Here is a 17,800-nt window from a genome sequence, read left to right on the forward strand (position 1 = left end):
ATGGTGGTTGACTCTGGATATGTTTAATTTTTCTTTTGCATTTCGCGATATTCTATGTCATTGGTTTCGTCTAATTGAAGTTGTGCGAAGATTTGTATGGAATTCAGGTAAATCAGGTAGATACGGGGTATAATCTTGCATAAGATTGCAGCTAGTCGTCTAGAAAAATTAATCACTCCATAATTTTTCGCAACCACCATAGAGAAATCATCCTTCTTTAACGATTCAATAATATCGAAATTAACCCTAAATTGCTTTGGGGCTGGTTATTTTACAAGCTCTCTTGTGCGTTCATCTTTCATATTGTTCATTTGATTAGCTATCTATACCGAGTAGATAGTCTTTACCCTTATCCATCTATATGATCAAACGTAGCTTTAATCATAGGCTAAATACCTTTATGAAACTGTTCAACACCACTTTCTTCCAAAGAGCCTTAGATCTGCCTGTTATAAACATCAACACTCACTCTGCTATATTACTGACGAGGGCGTTTCCAGGAATCCGCCGACGAGGCAGTTGCTGGAATCTCTTCTGAAAATTGCGTCTAACCTTTCGGCAGCAAAAATCGAAAACAGAAAATAATTCAGTTATGTTTTCTTTTTCTTTTCAGAAGAACGACGAAATCAAAAGCGAAATGATGAAATAAGCGTATATGAAAGTTGAACGACACGATCTCCAGTAAAAACATAATCTAATGAATTATCGGGGTATGGTGTTGGTGGAAAGTGAAGTTACATCTTACATCAGGTGAGTAAAGAGCCTCACTATGTATATAGCGCAGGAAGGTAGTAGACTCTCGTCTGTTGCGTGTTCTACCATCGACCTGATTAGCGAGCTATTCTTCTCTCCTTACCGAATTGAAGGCTTGATTAAACTTCCGTCGCAAAATTGAGTTTTCTGAGAGAGTCCTCGTGATGCAGGAAACAGTTTTCAAAATGTTTCGATCGACCCCTATTGAGTTCGCACGTTAAATTTTCAGACATTCGATTTTCTCATGGAACTAAGCATGTTTTCTATCTTTAAGCTGGGCGTACTTAGGTCGAGGCGGCCAGGGAGGTTCCGTACCGTACAAATGCTTATATTGGTGACGTCATCGTTTCATCGGGAATCGCCTTGCCATCCCGCGGATATAGCGACTCTGACTTTCTTTATTACAATGCTTTTGTATCAAATCGATAGAAAGATTTGTTGATTCAATTACGTTAAAATTGTAACTGAGTAGGGCAATGAAATCGTGTATACACACTTCGATAAGTAAGACCACACGCCGGAACTTTTTGACCAATATATTTCATATCATATAAGTACATGGGGCGTTTCGAATCTCTGCAATAGTGGAATTACTAGTCGTTTCTCGATGGCGTACAGAGTTTGAAAGGTTGAATATTTAAAAGCTCTCTCGCACTGAACAGATGAGCGAGGTATATTTTTAACTGTAACTGTAAATGGGTTCACATTCCTACCGGTGCGCTACGGAAATTCCAACATAGACGCCCTCTATTGGTTCGTAGATGAATTAGAATATTGCCACGGCGTTTCTACCCCGGTTTCAGCAACCAGGAGTTTGACCGTGATCAAACATCGCTAAAATTTTATGAAGGTCATTAAGTCGGTCAGAATGTGAGACGGGTTCGAGATCCTACAGGGCCCAAGCATGCGAAACTGTAGTCAGTAACCTGACTGTGGTTTAGTTTCACGATCGGATATTTTCACAAACCACAGTCAGGAATGGGAAGGTCATTTTTGTATGAAATCTTCGTCAGCCAATTTGACTGACGAGTAATTTGCCTGGCATTTCATTGTCTCTTAAGATATCTGTCTAATTTTTGTTGTAATCGACGCACAACAGATTCGTAGTTTGTCTGATACCTATAACACCTCACCTGACGATCTTAATCCATGTGCAAATCGGCCGTAAAGTGAGAGTAAATTTCCGTCGGGTCAACAGCTGCCATTTTGAAAATTACTGGAGGTGCTGGCACCTGTGGACTGAGGCCAGGACAACAGCACAAACTAACAAAGCGAAACGACGAAATTTAAAAAAATTAAAAAATCAACACTTATTCACATTTTTCTTTTACCAGAAATTTATTATTTCATTATTTATTATGGAAAACACGAAGACTTGAAATAAAAGTTGGAAAACCATCAAAAATAAAAATTTTCGTTTCGTCTTGGAAGTTTTATATAAATCCTTGTAGGTCCCCTTGTCTTATCATGCCACATGTGCAATACAGAGAAATGGCGGCCAATGGCGAAATTTGTGGAGAAATTAATTAATTTCTCAAAATAATGTTGATTAATCACTCGAAACATACATAAAATTGGATTATTTCGAAAGGTACCTGCGTTAGTTTGTGAATTAAGCCATTAATTGTGGACTGAAGTGAATAGAAAGTATATTTTTGAAGTGTTACTTTTTTCAACCGTGTTTTGGTCCTTGTCATCCCTAACGTTGGTATAAGCCCATCCGATTATAAAAAGCTTACCACCAACGATTAGGTAACTAACTAGCGAAACTGGTGACTGAAGGCCACGAGCCTTAAATAAATCTATACATATTATCATCACTTTATCTATTTCCTGCTGTTCATTGTAACAAAATGTATTTTCATGAAAGTCGACATTGACCTGGCTCATTTTATTCCAAGGCTTGAGGCGTTTAGAAAAAAAAACATCATCCGCAAAATTATTGGCCCGGCCAAAGCCACTCCAGCCACCCGACTCCATCGGCCTTGCTATTTGAACATCATTTTAACATTGTGACTGCAGTGGCATTCTTAAGCCGGCCTAGGGAAGGAATGATCGGGTTAGAAGCGGTACAGTCTACAACCGAATCGTGTTACGTACGACGCAAGGCGATGTTTTAATACGTTGCTAAGATTGTATGGATCTAACACGTATGTTTTCTCGCAGTGGAAGCTGTTATTCAAACGCTGCGGATAGAACTAATATTGATCGCAAAATCTCATATCCTTCTCGACGCTAATTCTGATTCCAAATTTCCTGTCTTTTTCAACGATACAATGAAGGGTCCAGTTTCACAAAGAAATGTACACTTCGACGACTATGAAATGTGTAGGTGTGAACATAAGATTTCGTTAACAACTGGTTCTCGTATCCGCGCTTTAAAGAATTAGTTTCCTTCAAATTCGTCTCTTGCATAAGAACATAAGATCTAATCCATAAACCAACGTACTGTGGACCTTTCACAACGGGAAACCCATTTCATCCAACAATCCCTAGGCTAATCAACTTTGAGCATCATTTTGTACGAAAAGAAAATATGTCTAGAGGCACTAAACAAAACTTTGTGGTTGAACTTTGGCAGATGATCTAGATGCATGAATGAGGTTTACTTCCACATCGGTTAAAACTGAGCCGTCGGAAGGGATTTTTCAGTGGCGAGGCTTATTTCCGAACGTTCAATCGCCGGAGACGCGTTTTGGGGCCATTTCACGGTCTCATTCACAGAAGCATGAGAAGTCGCGAGCCAACCACCCCGTACAGAGAACGACGAGCTGCTACGCGGTACAGCGTGCTTTTGAAAGAAGCATTTAACAAATTTTTGTTAAGCAAAAAGTGGGGTGGCTTTGGCCGCCCCTGCCGCCCCCGTTCCGACGGCTCTGAATTTCAAAAATGTTTATATATGTGTCATGTTGAACGCCTTGATCGTATATTCGATAAGATAAATGACCCGACTGAAAAACCGACTAAGGCATACGTATACAATGACCGGACACAGTCGGACGCATAATGTGCTAGAAACGCATCTGAAAGCATAAACGGGGCTTGAAAAAGATCCCTGTTTCCGGCGCTGAACTTCAGTCTGAAAATTCTAAAGACACAAATGAAGATGCGAAAATACTCACTCACATTCTGATAATATTAATCAGAGATAGCTGGGGAGATAGAGTTCCGAATTAATGTCATTACAATTTCCATCATCTCAATCGAGATTGAATCTCTGCGGAGGTTATTTTTGTCAGCATTTTCCCGTTTCCGTGTAGCTGATTAATTACTTGTCTTGTTTGAAGTAATCGACTGGGAATAAATCAATACATACGCGTAATAACCTGTGTTTACAGCTAGTACCGTATAGAGAACGTAGATATATATGTATATATATATATATATATATATATATATATATATATATATATATATATATATATATATATATATATATATATATATATATATATATATATATATATATATATATATATATATATATATATATATATATATATATATATATATATATATATATATATATATATATATATATATATATATATATATATATATATATACGTGTAATTCCACCTGAGTCCGGTTATCATTCATAAAGTCTACAATAGAAATCTGAAATAAAGGTACGTACACATTTTTGGATAATACATTCGCGTCTGTAGATTCTCCACTCTTGCTATCCTAAAGGCTTTGATGCAGCAATTGATATTATCTACGAATTCCATCTTTTGGTTCGATAATTCTTGGGAATTGTAGTATCATAACCTCGGGTAAATTAGCTTCTGAAAGTTGAACCACCTGGCAACGATTTGATAACGCTCATATAGTCTGTGTAAATGCCTCTCTTCGTCTTCAGGTGTATTATAAAGTATATGCAAAGCAACTAGTATGGGGGGGGGGGGTCTACTCTCATTGGCTGTTCGAGTGAGAATCAGATAAAACAGATTCAGTTAGACTCGTAGAATCCAACCATCTGCGGGTAAAATTAAACTCTATCTGCGCAACAACAACGGGTTCGCACCGCCAACTGCGTACAGAATATTTCAAACCGACCGTAAAATTTTGTGCTGTTCAGAGAGGAAGAAATAGCGAGATATTGTGTCCGTTTCCTTTTCTCGAAAAGCCGTCTAGACTGCAGGTAACTGATCCCAGAGAGGACGATGACACATCGTTGCGTGGAACAAACAGAAGACAGTGTCAATAAATGCAGGCATGGCCTACAACTGGATATGATCAACTAGTAGCAAAATCGATTTTTAATTTTTCAGCAGGAATTTCAATAATGTGAGATACGGTTATGAAGTGTGTCGTCAATAAAACTATATGGATTAAGCCTTTAACTCGAATATCGTTCTCGAAGAATCTAATTATAGCTATCATTGTTCGAAATCTAATTCATATCAAATATAAATTCTAGGAAGATTTTACATCGATTTACAATTAATTCGTTTTCGTAGCCGCGCTTTAAGGAAGTATATATATAGTTTATCATTCCATATTCACCGGCGTTCTGTATCCCGTAATGTTTGCCTTCGTGTATCATGCGCGCATTTTGTTTGCGTGGAATTTTATGAGGAACTCGTGTGCGAATCGTGTGATATATAAGCCCGAATAAATGGGATCTTGGTCTTTGGTTTCAAACCACGACCATCTTAGAGTGGGATACGATCACGGAATGGATTTACAACCTCTAGAGAATAGCGCTAAGCGTGCTCTGCATTACACGAACGGAGGAACCACGCGCGTAAATCACGAAAAGTGGCACAGCGCGTAATTAATTGTAGCAAATTTGTGTTTCCATATAGTACACATTGAAGAGCTTAAAAACTAGCGAAAGGTAATAATTGATTAATGTTACCCGGCGCAGTAGATCTCGGCACAAATCAGGATGAATAAAGAGAGACCTGTGTACGGTTAATCTGTATCTGGTGCTGGTTTTTCAGACTAATAGTTAATTACAACACGGAATACAGCATTCCAGTATATTACCGACACGAGTATTATTCAATACGCAACTTTCTCTCTCGTGTCGAAATTACTGACTTTGTGCGTGGATTATTATATAACTTGATGGATTATAATATACCGAAGTTATAAACATACATGTGTTTCAGTAAAAGTGAAGTTTGCTACAATTAGAAACACAATTGAAACTTGAAATGGATATCTGTTGGGTGACGATGCGTTTTGGAGGATACAATTGATATTCACATGTTAGGAACAGATGAATACAGTTGCCGGGACGTAACTAAAGTCTGTGGTATTTATTTGATAATGTAACAATTAGATGCTATTTCAACAATTCAAAAAATGGAGACAAGCGACTTAATCATGCCGGTTAAAACGATCTTGCAACTGTCTCCTCAACGCCAAAGACAGGTACTTTATGTATTATTATGTAAATTATTTCTCTAGATATTTTCAAAGTATGTTTTATAGATTGAAAAATATTCAGATACTGACAATCCATTGATTATGGGTTGATGGATGATACTCAGTGGTATCTAAAATGGCCAGCCAGTCAGTCAATCAGTATTTATCCTTACATCGGGAAAGACGTTTCTCTATAGATAAGTGATTACCTGGAAAATTACGCAACACGCTTGAAAACGTTTACTTGAAACACTCGACTAACCGCTTTAATCAAAGATCCCTTTAGTCTGATTTATATAAACATACCTAAGATAAGAACGAGTTGAATGTAAGAAGAGTCAGTGATTTTTATACGCCGTTGGTTTCGTTAGTTTACGGGATGCTTCCGATTATATTCAAACTTTATGTTGTGCGTGATATGTCATGAGTTTTTACTGCCAGTTGACGTCAATGCTTATTACATAATGGCGATGTTGCATAAACTCACTGGAAGACTTCGCGGGTTAAGTATAGAGCACGTTGCGACAACTGGTATACACTCTTCAAAGACCGACGACGTAGACAGGGAACGTGGTGAACCTACCCACGATATGAAACGAGCATATCTTTTTTGGGAAAGACGAACAAAACGTCTGACTTATTCATTTACAGAATCAGCTTAACGAACAAGAAATATATTGTAAGAACTGTATTTTTGTGCCAGTTAACAAAAGCCAAAGGTCACCTCGAATTAGGAAATTAATTGTTGAAATCTAGTGAATAATCTATTGGTAATATACCTCGACAGGTTTAGTTTAGCGTCTTATCTTCGACTACAACGTGCAAACTGTTTTATTCCGTCGGTTCCAATGAACTTTATCTAAAAGAGAATTCCTCGCGATGTTGTTGGGATGTTTGCCACGTAGAATCGGCTTTTTTCTTCTATCGGCCGTGTCTCGTATTTCCACAAAACCTCACACCTCATTATCGAAAGAATTAGACTAGAATCCAGTTCATGACTGGTAGTGGTCGTATATCAATGATATTGTTATCGTTAGAATGAAATTTAAAGATTTAACAATTAGTAATCGAAAACAAATCTAATGGGGAACCTGTGGCAATCGATGATTAATGGCAGGCGAGGATGCAAAAGGTTTGCTAGTAGTAACTCGATCTTCCGCGTTCTATTTATTCTACATCAATTTCTTCTTACACAGATCAATTTTCGATGAAAACTAGCATTCGAATGTAATGTAAATGTGGTGGGTCCTGTGATGATATACGCATTCGGGAGCCTTTGGTTCAAAGTTCATCGAAAATGAACTAACTTAGATAATATGAGACTGAGTACTCGTCACGCCATCTGGTAGGTTAGCTGGCGTTGTGGTTCACCATTATTAATGGTCACGAATACTTTGGACTCTTCATACTTTGCACTCTGGCCTGAAAAATTTTTCAAATCTGAGTCTTTTATCTTTGTCAAATGCAGACTATAATTAACATTTAGAAAATTGAAGCAAATAGCTTATTAAAATGTGTTCTTTGTGCGCTATTACCTTTATAATGCGTTTATGATCAATATCTATCGATACATACCCACTCATACTTGAAACATTTTGCTGACTTTGGGTAGCCTCAACATACCCATAAGGTAAGACTCATTTCACAAAACATGTGCTTACCATCAACCAATATCGTAAGAAATGTTCGCCAAGAATGCAACACTAATAAAAGATAACGAATTTTAATGTGTACTCCAATAAAAGATGTTCCGTTCAGGTTTCTGGTGACTACTTTCCCGTAAAATGAAGTCAACGGAATTTTGTGATAGATTTCTCCGCATGCGTTGAAACTTTTGAAAGCTGGTTTCATAATGAATTGTCAAATATTATATGGGTTGCATTTGTCTAAAGACGATAGTATCTTTATATTTTGTAGATAAACTGGTTGACATCAAACTTAAAAAGAAAACAGTGTCCCACCATGTCCACCAGCCATACCCTTGATGAGCACGATGCAGTTAGGCAATTCGAGGAAGAATACCAAGATAAAATTCACTTTTATATTTCTGATGACGACATCGGTGCAATCGGCAGTCGTGATAGCGGAAAAACCAGGCCAGGTCTCTCGCAACAAATTAACGAGTCAGGAGAGAAGAAACGAACGACTCACGAAGCTATAGCGGAATCGATCGAAGAAATACCAACGACGACTATGGCAGCTACATCACCATCGGCCGTAGCGAGAACAATAGCTTCCCGAGGTAGAACAGCCAACCCGAGTGGGTTAAAACTAGGCTTATCGACTGGAGAAGAGCGTGGTAGGAGACGGGCGAGTTCGTACGATCCTCGCATCGTTCAGGATAGCGTGAAGTCTCACCCAAAACGAGCTTGCAGTGTGTCGGAATCAGGACCGGGTCGAACAGGACCCATTTCCCCACCACCCGTCACAGAACTCATCGACGAATTTCTCGCCAAACAACCACCTAAAAGTCCGGGTGCTCCTAAAATTGTCATGTCGCGAATTCCTTTACCTCAAATTCATACAGCGCGCAAAGATCAAAATGTAAGCACACTGAAAGGTGGAATTACTGTTGGTCTAGATCATCTAGATAATCTATGCCGTTTAATGCATCAACTCGCCTTACTTCGGGAGGAAAATTCCAAGCTACGAAAACGCGTGAATTATCTTGAAGATACGAAGGCTATGCTAAAAATGAAAAATGAAGTGCTAGACGCGAAGGTGAAAAAATGGGAATACTTGGAAGACGCTTGGAAAAGGTCGAGCTTACAAAAAAATCGAAGTGATAGCGCCCTGAATAGCACGACGCCTGAGAAGGATCTCGATGATGAGGTATTTGGCAAAGGAACAGTCATGCAAATGTACCCTCGCTCTGGTCGACATCAGAGAAGTTTGTCAGTGGGTTCTGTAGAAATGCCTGAGGATATGGAACATCCCCGGGACGAAAATACTGGGTGGGGATATGGTAAATACGCCGAGAAGATATTCAAGAAATCGATACGTTTGACACGATGGCCTCGTGAAACAGTAAAGAAAGTCTTCGGAACCAAAGGCAAGAAACTTGATGAAGGTGTGCAATCCGAAAATACTGTATCGATAGTGAAAAAGAAAACCCCGACTGCAACCCTATCGGATCTGAAACGACCAGGAAGCGGCAGTTTAGCACGTAAACAAACTGTGGAACCGCGGCAAAAGAAAGTATCGTCATCTTCTGTCGAACCATCATCTCCGAGTCCATCTTCCTGTCAGAGCGAACCCGGTGGTGGCATCTTTCACGACGATGACGACGATCTTACGACAGAAATATGGATGGGACCACCCGGAAAACAGGATGTTACCAGTCCAACAACCCCACTTAACGAAGGTTCGTTGTGGTTCGAACAGAAATATTTTGGTGGAAAAGATTCGTCCAGAGCTTCCGGGTCGACTCGTGGTGGAAATAAAGATCAATTTGGCGACGATTCTGATATTGAAAATGACAAGTCAAGCACGCTAAAAAGAGACGAACCGGGAGTTCTAGTTCGTCGTAAATCTAGTCCAGAACTAATCACATGGGAAGAACGTGAGGCCAAAGCAACGCCGAGTCCATCTCGGTCCCTGAGCGCTAGTATACGCAGCAAGAGGGAACCATCTCCCGATGTCGAGAGGGGTTCTAAACTTGACCTTAGTAATCGGAGTCGGACCCAAACGGCTTGGGGAAAAGTAAAAGATTATATCCACACAAGGAAAGACAGTTTGAAAAAAAGAGGTAACAAAGGTAAACTAAACGAGGATTACAGAAAGAGCATGAACGAGTCAATTCTCACTGAAGCGGCGGCTGAATATAATAGAAAAACATATCCGACGGTTTCCGGTGGTCCATCCGTATCGGATTCCGCTCCAGACTTATACCAGTCTGCAACACCGTGTAGATCTCCGGAACGACCGAGTCGCAGGAGTGAGGTACAACCACCGACAAGTGATGCTCTTATACGAAAACCAGCTGCACCACATCCAATCCCTACTTCACCGTCCCTTAGATCTCCAAGATCGAGGCACACCCCAACGCACGAAGCGACATCTAGCGGTGGGATGTCAAGATCGGTTGATCTCCAATCTTTAATAGGTAAGCTCTTGAACATACTCATCTATGTTTACGCATATACGTTCTCAAACAACATACGCTGCTTATGATATATATTATTAACAAGATTTTTTAATGTATATATACGAGCATGTACTTTAAAAGTAGTTAGATAATATTCATGGAGTTAGTGTCAATAGAGATACTACAACAAGAATGCCGAATCCACCAACGATACGCGTGTTGATATGAAAAGAAGTTCGATTTTGTTGTTTTCGTATATTATTTTGGTGAAAATCTCGGTCAAAGCCTCGAGGTTCATTGCTATTTTGCTATATATCTCAGATAATGTCAGCGAAGAATTTAGTAAAAAGATGCAAGAATGGGAACAGAGAAAAACTCCTAAAACATCCATCGCAAAAGGTGAAAATCCTCTCCTCCTCTCCACCATTACATTAAACATCACAATGTAAGCGGATTCAGATTTCAAGTTCCTATTTCCCAAGGATTTTTCCGACATGATTCTGTTCGATTTGAGTGGCGTGATTTGAACCTGGGATCAACTGACCAAATCTATCAGCCTGCATTTTCTTTCTCGATTTACATATCAATCATCCCTATACATAATAAAGAAGATTTTCACTCCGTTAAGAAACTGTTGGCTAGACTAATCTACATCTAGACTCGTACAGTTTTAGAACTTGCATGCTTTCCGCGCAGCTATGTGTTTTACAGTGTAACGGAATGTTCCAACATCTTATGTTTTGCATGCAGAGGGAACTCAGAGGTAAAGTATACCGTACGATACGCAAACACATTGTGATGATTGATATATGCTTTAGATATTTAATGCATAATAACAATTAAAACTAGCACGTAGTGTAGTGTGGTGCTGGATATTGTTTTCTATCGATACATCTGTATCATGACTATATACTTAATCCGCATGGATTTTCCAACGGTTCTTCTAGAAAACGATACTTTTGGCAATTTCCTTTTCTCTTTTGTGATTCTTTCCGTTCGTCTCAGAGAATCGTCATAATATGAGTAGCTCTTCGTAGAAGTTTTACATGTACATTATTTCATGATGTCTGCTTTTAACTATCTCTGCACATTGCTTCCTCTACTTTACATCGAATTTTCATTTGTTTGTACGTATTGCAACGTGCGCTCTTCATTGACAAATTGACAGGATTATAAGTACGGTGTTAGTTCGGTGGCGTAGGTTGGTTGTTTTTCAAATAAGATATCTTTATATTCGTAGATCGCAGTTCACCTGATGGCGTTTTTGAATTTTCAAGCGGGGAATTACACGAGGACAGAACCATATCCCCAACACATACAGGTAAAAAGCATGTTGATGGTACATGGCTGCGTGCGCAGATTAAGCCATTATTAATGTGCCGAATTCGTACTTAAACATGCAACGTGTGGTCAACTTATGCTCCACAACTAGAATAGTTCGAAATGTGATAAATCCCATTGAAAAAATGCATGTTTTGTTCTAAATTCAGCTTCCTCGTCTTCCTCAACCACACCGCTTCGCCAACATCGATCTATGGAGATCGGGACACCGAAGGACACAGGCACACCAAAGGAGGGTGCTATCGGTCCCATTATAGTCGAAGAGATGCAGAAGAAACTCAGCGACAGTTTTTCGCGTAAACTTCAGGAGTGGGAGAAAATTCGATCTCGCACGGACACAAGTCCAACAGAGAAAAAAGAGACATTGAAGAAAGACACCTGGCGGAATAAATCCGACCGAAAATCAGCGGGTGATAGAGAAAAACAAAGGATGGAAAAAGAATTGGCTAAAGTGGAGAGAGAGCAACAAAAACTGGAGGAAAAGCGACAGCGCCTGGAACGAGAAAGAGACAGGACGTTGAAGAAAGAAGAGAAGCTGGAACGAAAACGTGAACAGTTGGAGGTGATGGTTATCGATGGTATACCATCACATCGTAAATTCAAATACGTCAACGTCGGTGAATACGAGATACAAGGAATATCAGAGGAGTTTGCCAAAAAATTACACGAATGGGAAATCCTCAAGGGTCAAAAGAAGGAACACCCTGAAATGACGTCAGATTCTAAAAACGCTTTGAAATGCAGTGATTTGAAAGCTTTAACTCGTGGTGATGCGGTTCGGGTCAGTAGGCGACCTGCTGAAGTTATTCTTCCTCCGACATTTAAAGAGGGCCAACTGCCGTTACCTCGAGTCGTGAAGGGTCATACGGCTAAACCTTTGCTGCTATCGACCGCTATAGCAGCGGAGAGCGAAGAGTTACAGCACGTCGATGCAGCGCCGCAGGTTATGCGCGTGGATCCTATTGTACATAGACATCATAGAATATCAACTCATCATCTTAGGTTTAACAACCGGGAAACTCAAACGTCCCCCATCGAAACCGATACTGATCAAAGTTTTAATTACGATTCGACGGAAGGGTAAGGACATATGGTATACCACGGCATTCCGAAGACGTAGATAGTTCCAAAACACATTGTTATTGATTGATGAAGCATATATTTTCAGGTTAAGAACTATCAACACTGGCCTGAAAGAACAACTGTCCCGTCAAGAACAGGCCTACCAAGGCATAAAGGACAATCTTGACAGACAAGGCCACACTATGCAAATAATGAACCAGAATTATATAAAGGAAATATGTAAGATAACATCATAATTTTTCTCCGATTGATTGTAATGGTAACAAATTCATTACATCACCCTTGTAGGATTGTAATATGTTGTTTTCAAATTTTGCGTAACTACCTTTGCGATCTACCAAACATTATACTATAGCAATGAAATCAGATTGAGCGCGCAGGATTCCAAGGCAATTGTTTGCAGTGATGATTAACCTATCGCCGATGAAGTGATGATATCTATAGATTACAAATTAATAAGCACTGGGCTTCATTCATTGACCATCTTCAAATAATTGTGAAGTTTGTGATTTTCAAGTAAAGGAGTCGTCGCACTCATTCCCGCACACTAGGCCGATGATGCGACTTACGTGATACGCGTTACGAAGACGTCAGGTGACCCTAATAACTAATAACTGCATCTTTTGTATATTTTGTTTGCAGCTGCTCTGAGACGACAACTTGCATCCAGTAACCGTCTAGAGAGTGTTATCGGACAAAGTAACTCAGTAGGTGACACTGTCACCGAATTGTGGAACCGAGTTCAACAACTCGAGAAGATGCTTCGCAAAGAACAAAGGGTAACATGAAACTAATCATACAAACAGTCTATTCCTTATCCGATTTGTTAGATGTCAATTTGGTGTTCATTCGAATTTTTGTCGTAGTAGTTCTTCTTTTTCCGTGGGACCAGGACCATACAACAGTCCTGGAGCCAGAATTCAAATCTAAAACCGGAAACTTTGCAAATTATTCCTAAAATTCTGTATTTAAGCTTGGCGAGATGCCCATAAGGCGTGTACCAGCGTTCCGAGGTCGCGACAGCAATAAACCTCAACAAGATTTCACCTTCAATGAATGTGACATTCCTCCGAAACTAATAGAATACATCAGCAAGTTACACACTCAGGTAATATGAAAGAATATGCATGAAGCGTTACTGTAAAGGTTAGAAGATCCATAACATACATCGGTATTCCGAATGTAGAGACTCGGAATGCAACGACACTGATGCCGTGGCCCATAATTGGATCTATACTAAAGCATATTCATATTCTGATAAACGTAAATAAGGTTGTCATTTTTCATTTCCATCGCATTTTCACAGGTCAATGACCTACAGCTCGGAGTTTTGGAAAGGAACAAAATGATTGCTGATATGAAGAAACATTTAGCTATTCAGGAAGCAATGCAAGTGCTTCTCAAAGTCGATCTTCAACGTCGTGAATTCGAGACCAACTTGTATAGAAGAACTAGGAAACTGAGATGTAGAAGACATTACACTGTTGCCGGGCACGAATTTGCTAAAAGAGAGGTAAAATCATTGAGCTGATAAAATAAATAGAGAGAACCTTACAGGGCATTTGTTTTCCTTTTTTTATTCATGGGCCGTATTATCGAACGCTATGATCGTTAATCACACTTAAAAGTCACCTTGCCTCCATGGTTGCCTGTTTCATCTAAACCTGGCATAAACTAACATTTCGTACTTCTTTACTTCAAGTTTGTTGAAAAAGAGACGTTGAAGCACGCCGTCAAAGTCCCCGATGAGAAAAAACTTGCACAGAATTTTGAGATGCAATTCAAACAGTTACCACACGGGAAGGTAGACCAAATTACAACGCCACCAACTGATACGGGGGAAGTTATTGATATCATTAAAACCTGCTGTAAGTGATAAAGATTATTGTCATCTTCATCTAATCCAGGCCGTTATGGAGAACGATTTCAAATGGTTATTCGCTTCGTATTTTTTTTTGAAGGTACGGAACCAGATATAACGACACAAGAGGCATCCGAACAATTTCACAGTTGTTCGTCGAGTCCTGTGCATTCGAGTAGTCCTGTCCGATCCGGAGCAACATCCCCGAAACCTTCCCGATATAACAGCGAACAACCACGAGTCCGTCCTAGATCTAGACAAGAGTCATGTAACTCGTCATATAGCGAATCCTACGGGAGTAGTAGTGGCTACCAGGACCCAAACCGTATTGGTTATTCAAACTCGCGAGCGCAGCTGCCGTACACAGGGTCTAAGTCTGACACTAGTGTTTACACGCCTCAAATACGTCACGAAACATCGAGACACGGCGACAAATATTTGCATAGTGTATCAATAGCTAGAGCTACCAGTCCGATGAACAGACAGCTCGCTAACCGTTCGGTCAAAGTGGAAATAAAAAGTCCAACTGAATCACTCGACGAGAGTATAGATCGTGAGGACACAGGCCGTACTCGGGCACCTCGACGAACAAGAGCGGAGACAAGAGCGTATCAGCAACAACAGCAACAAATGCAAGCAGCAGCAGCAGCAGCAGCGGCGACAGCAGCGCGGACGAGTTTCCAAGATCGTCATCCTGTGATAAGTTCACCACAACCGGTCCAACATCACACCTGGCAACCGAGTTCAATGCGACATTCTCCGTCACCGTACCGCGAACAACCTTACTACAGCGGAGCCATTCCCGAGTCGAGCCCGTCATTTCGAGTTGCGAACCTCTCATCGCAGGTAACCTATCACCAACCCGCGCCGGTTCAAACTCACAAACCTCCCGATTCAGAGAAATCATTCATGCGTCGTTCAGCTTCCTATTTCTCGCCGAAACCGTACAATCCGCGCAGTGCCGATACTGAAAGTGTTAGTCCGATCCGCCAGCGGGGACAGTGGTCCAGTAGTAGCGCCAGCGCCTCCAGTTCGCCTTCGGGAACTGTTTTTATCCATCGAAGGTCTCCGTCGCCGCTTCGTAAACTAAACTCCGACAGCGAATTGATGATCGGTTATCACTCATCTGCCACGTACAGCTCCCCCGCGGACCAACTACAATCTCCACACGCGGCTCACGTACGGAAACCTTCCGACCAGGAAAACAACAATTTCTGGCAGGAACAGTCGAGTGCCGCGGCGCAGCACGGCCAGGTGTATTTATCGCCTAGTACTCCCTACGTACAGACGGCAATGCGTAAACTGTCGTGTGGCCCGGAAATGCACGCAAACGGTAAAACAATCGTAACTAGCGACGGTAAAGTGAAACGATTGACGGAAGCGTTCGGTGACAGTGACGCCGAACGCTTCGCTTCATCACCGCTATTGAGAAGGCGAAACTCACGGGAAATACCGAAAGAAGGCACTGTACAAAAACGTTTAGAGGAATACGTTTCGCAGGCGGCAGCTCATCCGTCTCCGGGCCCTGTGCATTCTCAATCGCGATTTATCAGGCGACAGTCCCATGAAATTCCGTCCGAAGGAACCGTTGCTAAGCGACTTGAAGAATTACGTCAGTATTACGTAGATGAAGAAGACGAGAATGACGACGATGAGTTTAGCGACGCGCTGCAGAGCCGACGATTGTCAGAATCTTCCGAGAGTACGGTACACGCGTCGTACACGACATCACCGGCTACGATCAGCCCGCAATCATCGCCGGAAATTAAACCAGCACGTGAAGCTCACGTGCCGGTGACCACTTCGCAAACCGTTTCCATCAGAACATCTCACGGCGTTCCAGAAGCTCCTCCCAAGAGTCCGCGATTTCTTCGATCGATGCGTTCGGGAAAACAAACGCAACAGAAACGTTTGAGTCCGTTCGAAATGTTGGTTCGCGATACGTTAACGTTGAACTTAGAAACTCAAAAAATAGGTGGCTCTGCAGTAGAGGATAGAGAGCCTCGTTGTCTGCCGGTACAACAGCTAGACGTATCTAGCGGTACGGAAGGAAACGAACGTAAGAGGTCTAGGGGTAGATTCCTAGGATTTTTCAAGGCATCGAAGTGATTCTGATTATCACATTAGGTACGAACTTTCGATTAGTTTATTGTGTTTTAAGTGGAATAAGAAACGGTTAAGTTTCTACGAAATATGTTTGACATTAATTCCATCATAATGAAGATAATCCTGTTTGTAGTGACCTAATTTAAGTAAACTAAGTAAACGAATCGTTTCATACTTCTTAATTTTTCGTTTTAGATACTGACTGAATGGAAGTATCGACCAAATGGATGTTACAAATGGAAGAACGTATTCAAAATATACCTAGCCTCCATAAGCATTATGAACTATCCTCTGAAACATTAATTTCGATTTTAAACGATTACTTTTGAACCCGAGCCAGAATGAATTCGCATGGAAAGATTTCTCAGTATCAATGGATCGCACATAATATCAGTTGGATAAAAAGTTTTTTTCGCAATTCTGGCACCTTGTTTGAGGCACTTGGTGCAACGTCGCCGCGGGTTTCGAGTAAATTTTCACTTAATTATCTACATATGAGAGCTTTCTGCTTCTAATTCAGATCAAATTTAGGATAACTACAGTAGACTCCACCCTCTCCCCAAAGTTGCGAACGATCGCAAAACGAGTGAGTATCAATATGAATTCGATCCGTAAAAAGATACGTCTTATTAGAAGTACAATATCATTTTCATTCAAGATCAGCGAGAAAAGACTTGGTAATATAATTTGGTCACGTCGTGTGCAGGTTACTGTAGTTAACAAAGCGTCACAATATTAGGTCAACTTTAGAAAACGGTCGATATGGTAATATTTTTTGAGCTTTTACATTCAGATAGTGTCAACGATGCCTGAATTAGTTTTCTGTTTGCCTTGTCATTACGTAATGCATGTGATTGATGTGATGGGTGTAAGTGATTGTGTTAATATCCCTGGCAGCAAAGAATACAAATGATTTTTGCGTTTAGACCATTCGTTGAATTCTAGGCATTCTGTGAACTATTTGAAATTGTCATATCTGATCGTTGTTCAGTGGTATGTATATAGTTGGCACAATTAATAATACAAACGCCAACTGGGTGCGTGGTGCGTGCGTGTGTGTGTGTGTGTGTGTGTGTGTGTGTGTGAGAGAGTTGAATATGTTGCTGCGAAATAATTTATTTGATTGATAAATGGTTTTTATCATGCACAGAAAATGTTGTCGTTGTTTCTTTGATTCGAAATCCGGTGTC

At 40.5% G+C, this 17,800-nt stretch overlaps 1 protein-coding gene across 2 annotated transcripts; it reads left to right on the forward strand.

The window, feature by feature from the left end:
* Positions 1 to 717: 717 nt before the first annotated feature.
* On the forward strand, positions 718 to 17,677 carry LOC141903855 (uncharacterized). Of its 2 annotated transcripts, XM_074792203.1 has the most exons (12): positions 718 to 750; positions 8,050 to 10,237; positions 10,541 to 10,618; positions 11,460 to 11,540; positions 11,710 to 12,640; positions 12,729 to 12,862; positions 13,286 to 13,422; positions 13,617 to 13,751; positions 13,950 to 14,156; positions 14,346 to 14,511; positions 14,605 to 16,631; positions 16,806 to 17,677. In XM_074792203.1, the coding sequence occupies exons 2-11, from the start codon at positions 8,095 to 8,097 to the stop codon at positions 16,611 to 16,613; spliced, it is 6,021 nt and encodes a 2,006-aa protein (XP_074648304.1). In that variant the 5' UTR covers positions 718 to 750; positions 8,050 to 8,094; the 3' UTR covers positions 16,614 to 16,631; positions 16,806 to 17,677. The 2 variants fall into 2 exon arrangements, with proteins under 2 accessions (XP_074648304.1, XP_074648305.1); XM_074792204.1 differs by lacking the exon at positions 10,541 to 10,618.
* Positions 17,678 to 17,800: the final 123 nt, after the last annotated feature.

Source organism: Tubulanus polymorphus, chromosome 4 (genome assembly GCF_964204645.1).
Source record: "Tubulanus polymorphus chromosome 4, tnTubPoly1.2, whole genome shotgun sequence".
Classification (NCBI taxonomy): domain Eukaryota; kingdom Metazoa; phylum Nemertea; class Palaeonemertea; order Tubulaniformes; family Tubulanidae; genus Tubulanus; species Tubulanus polymorphus.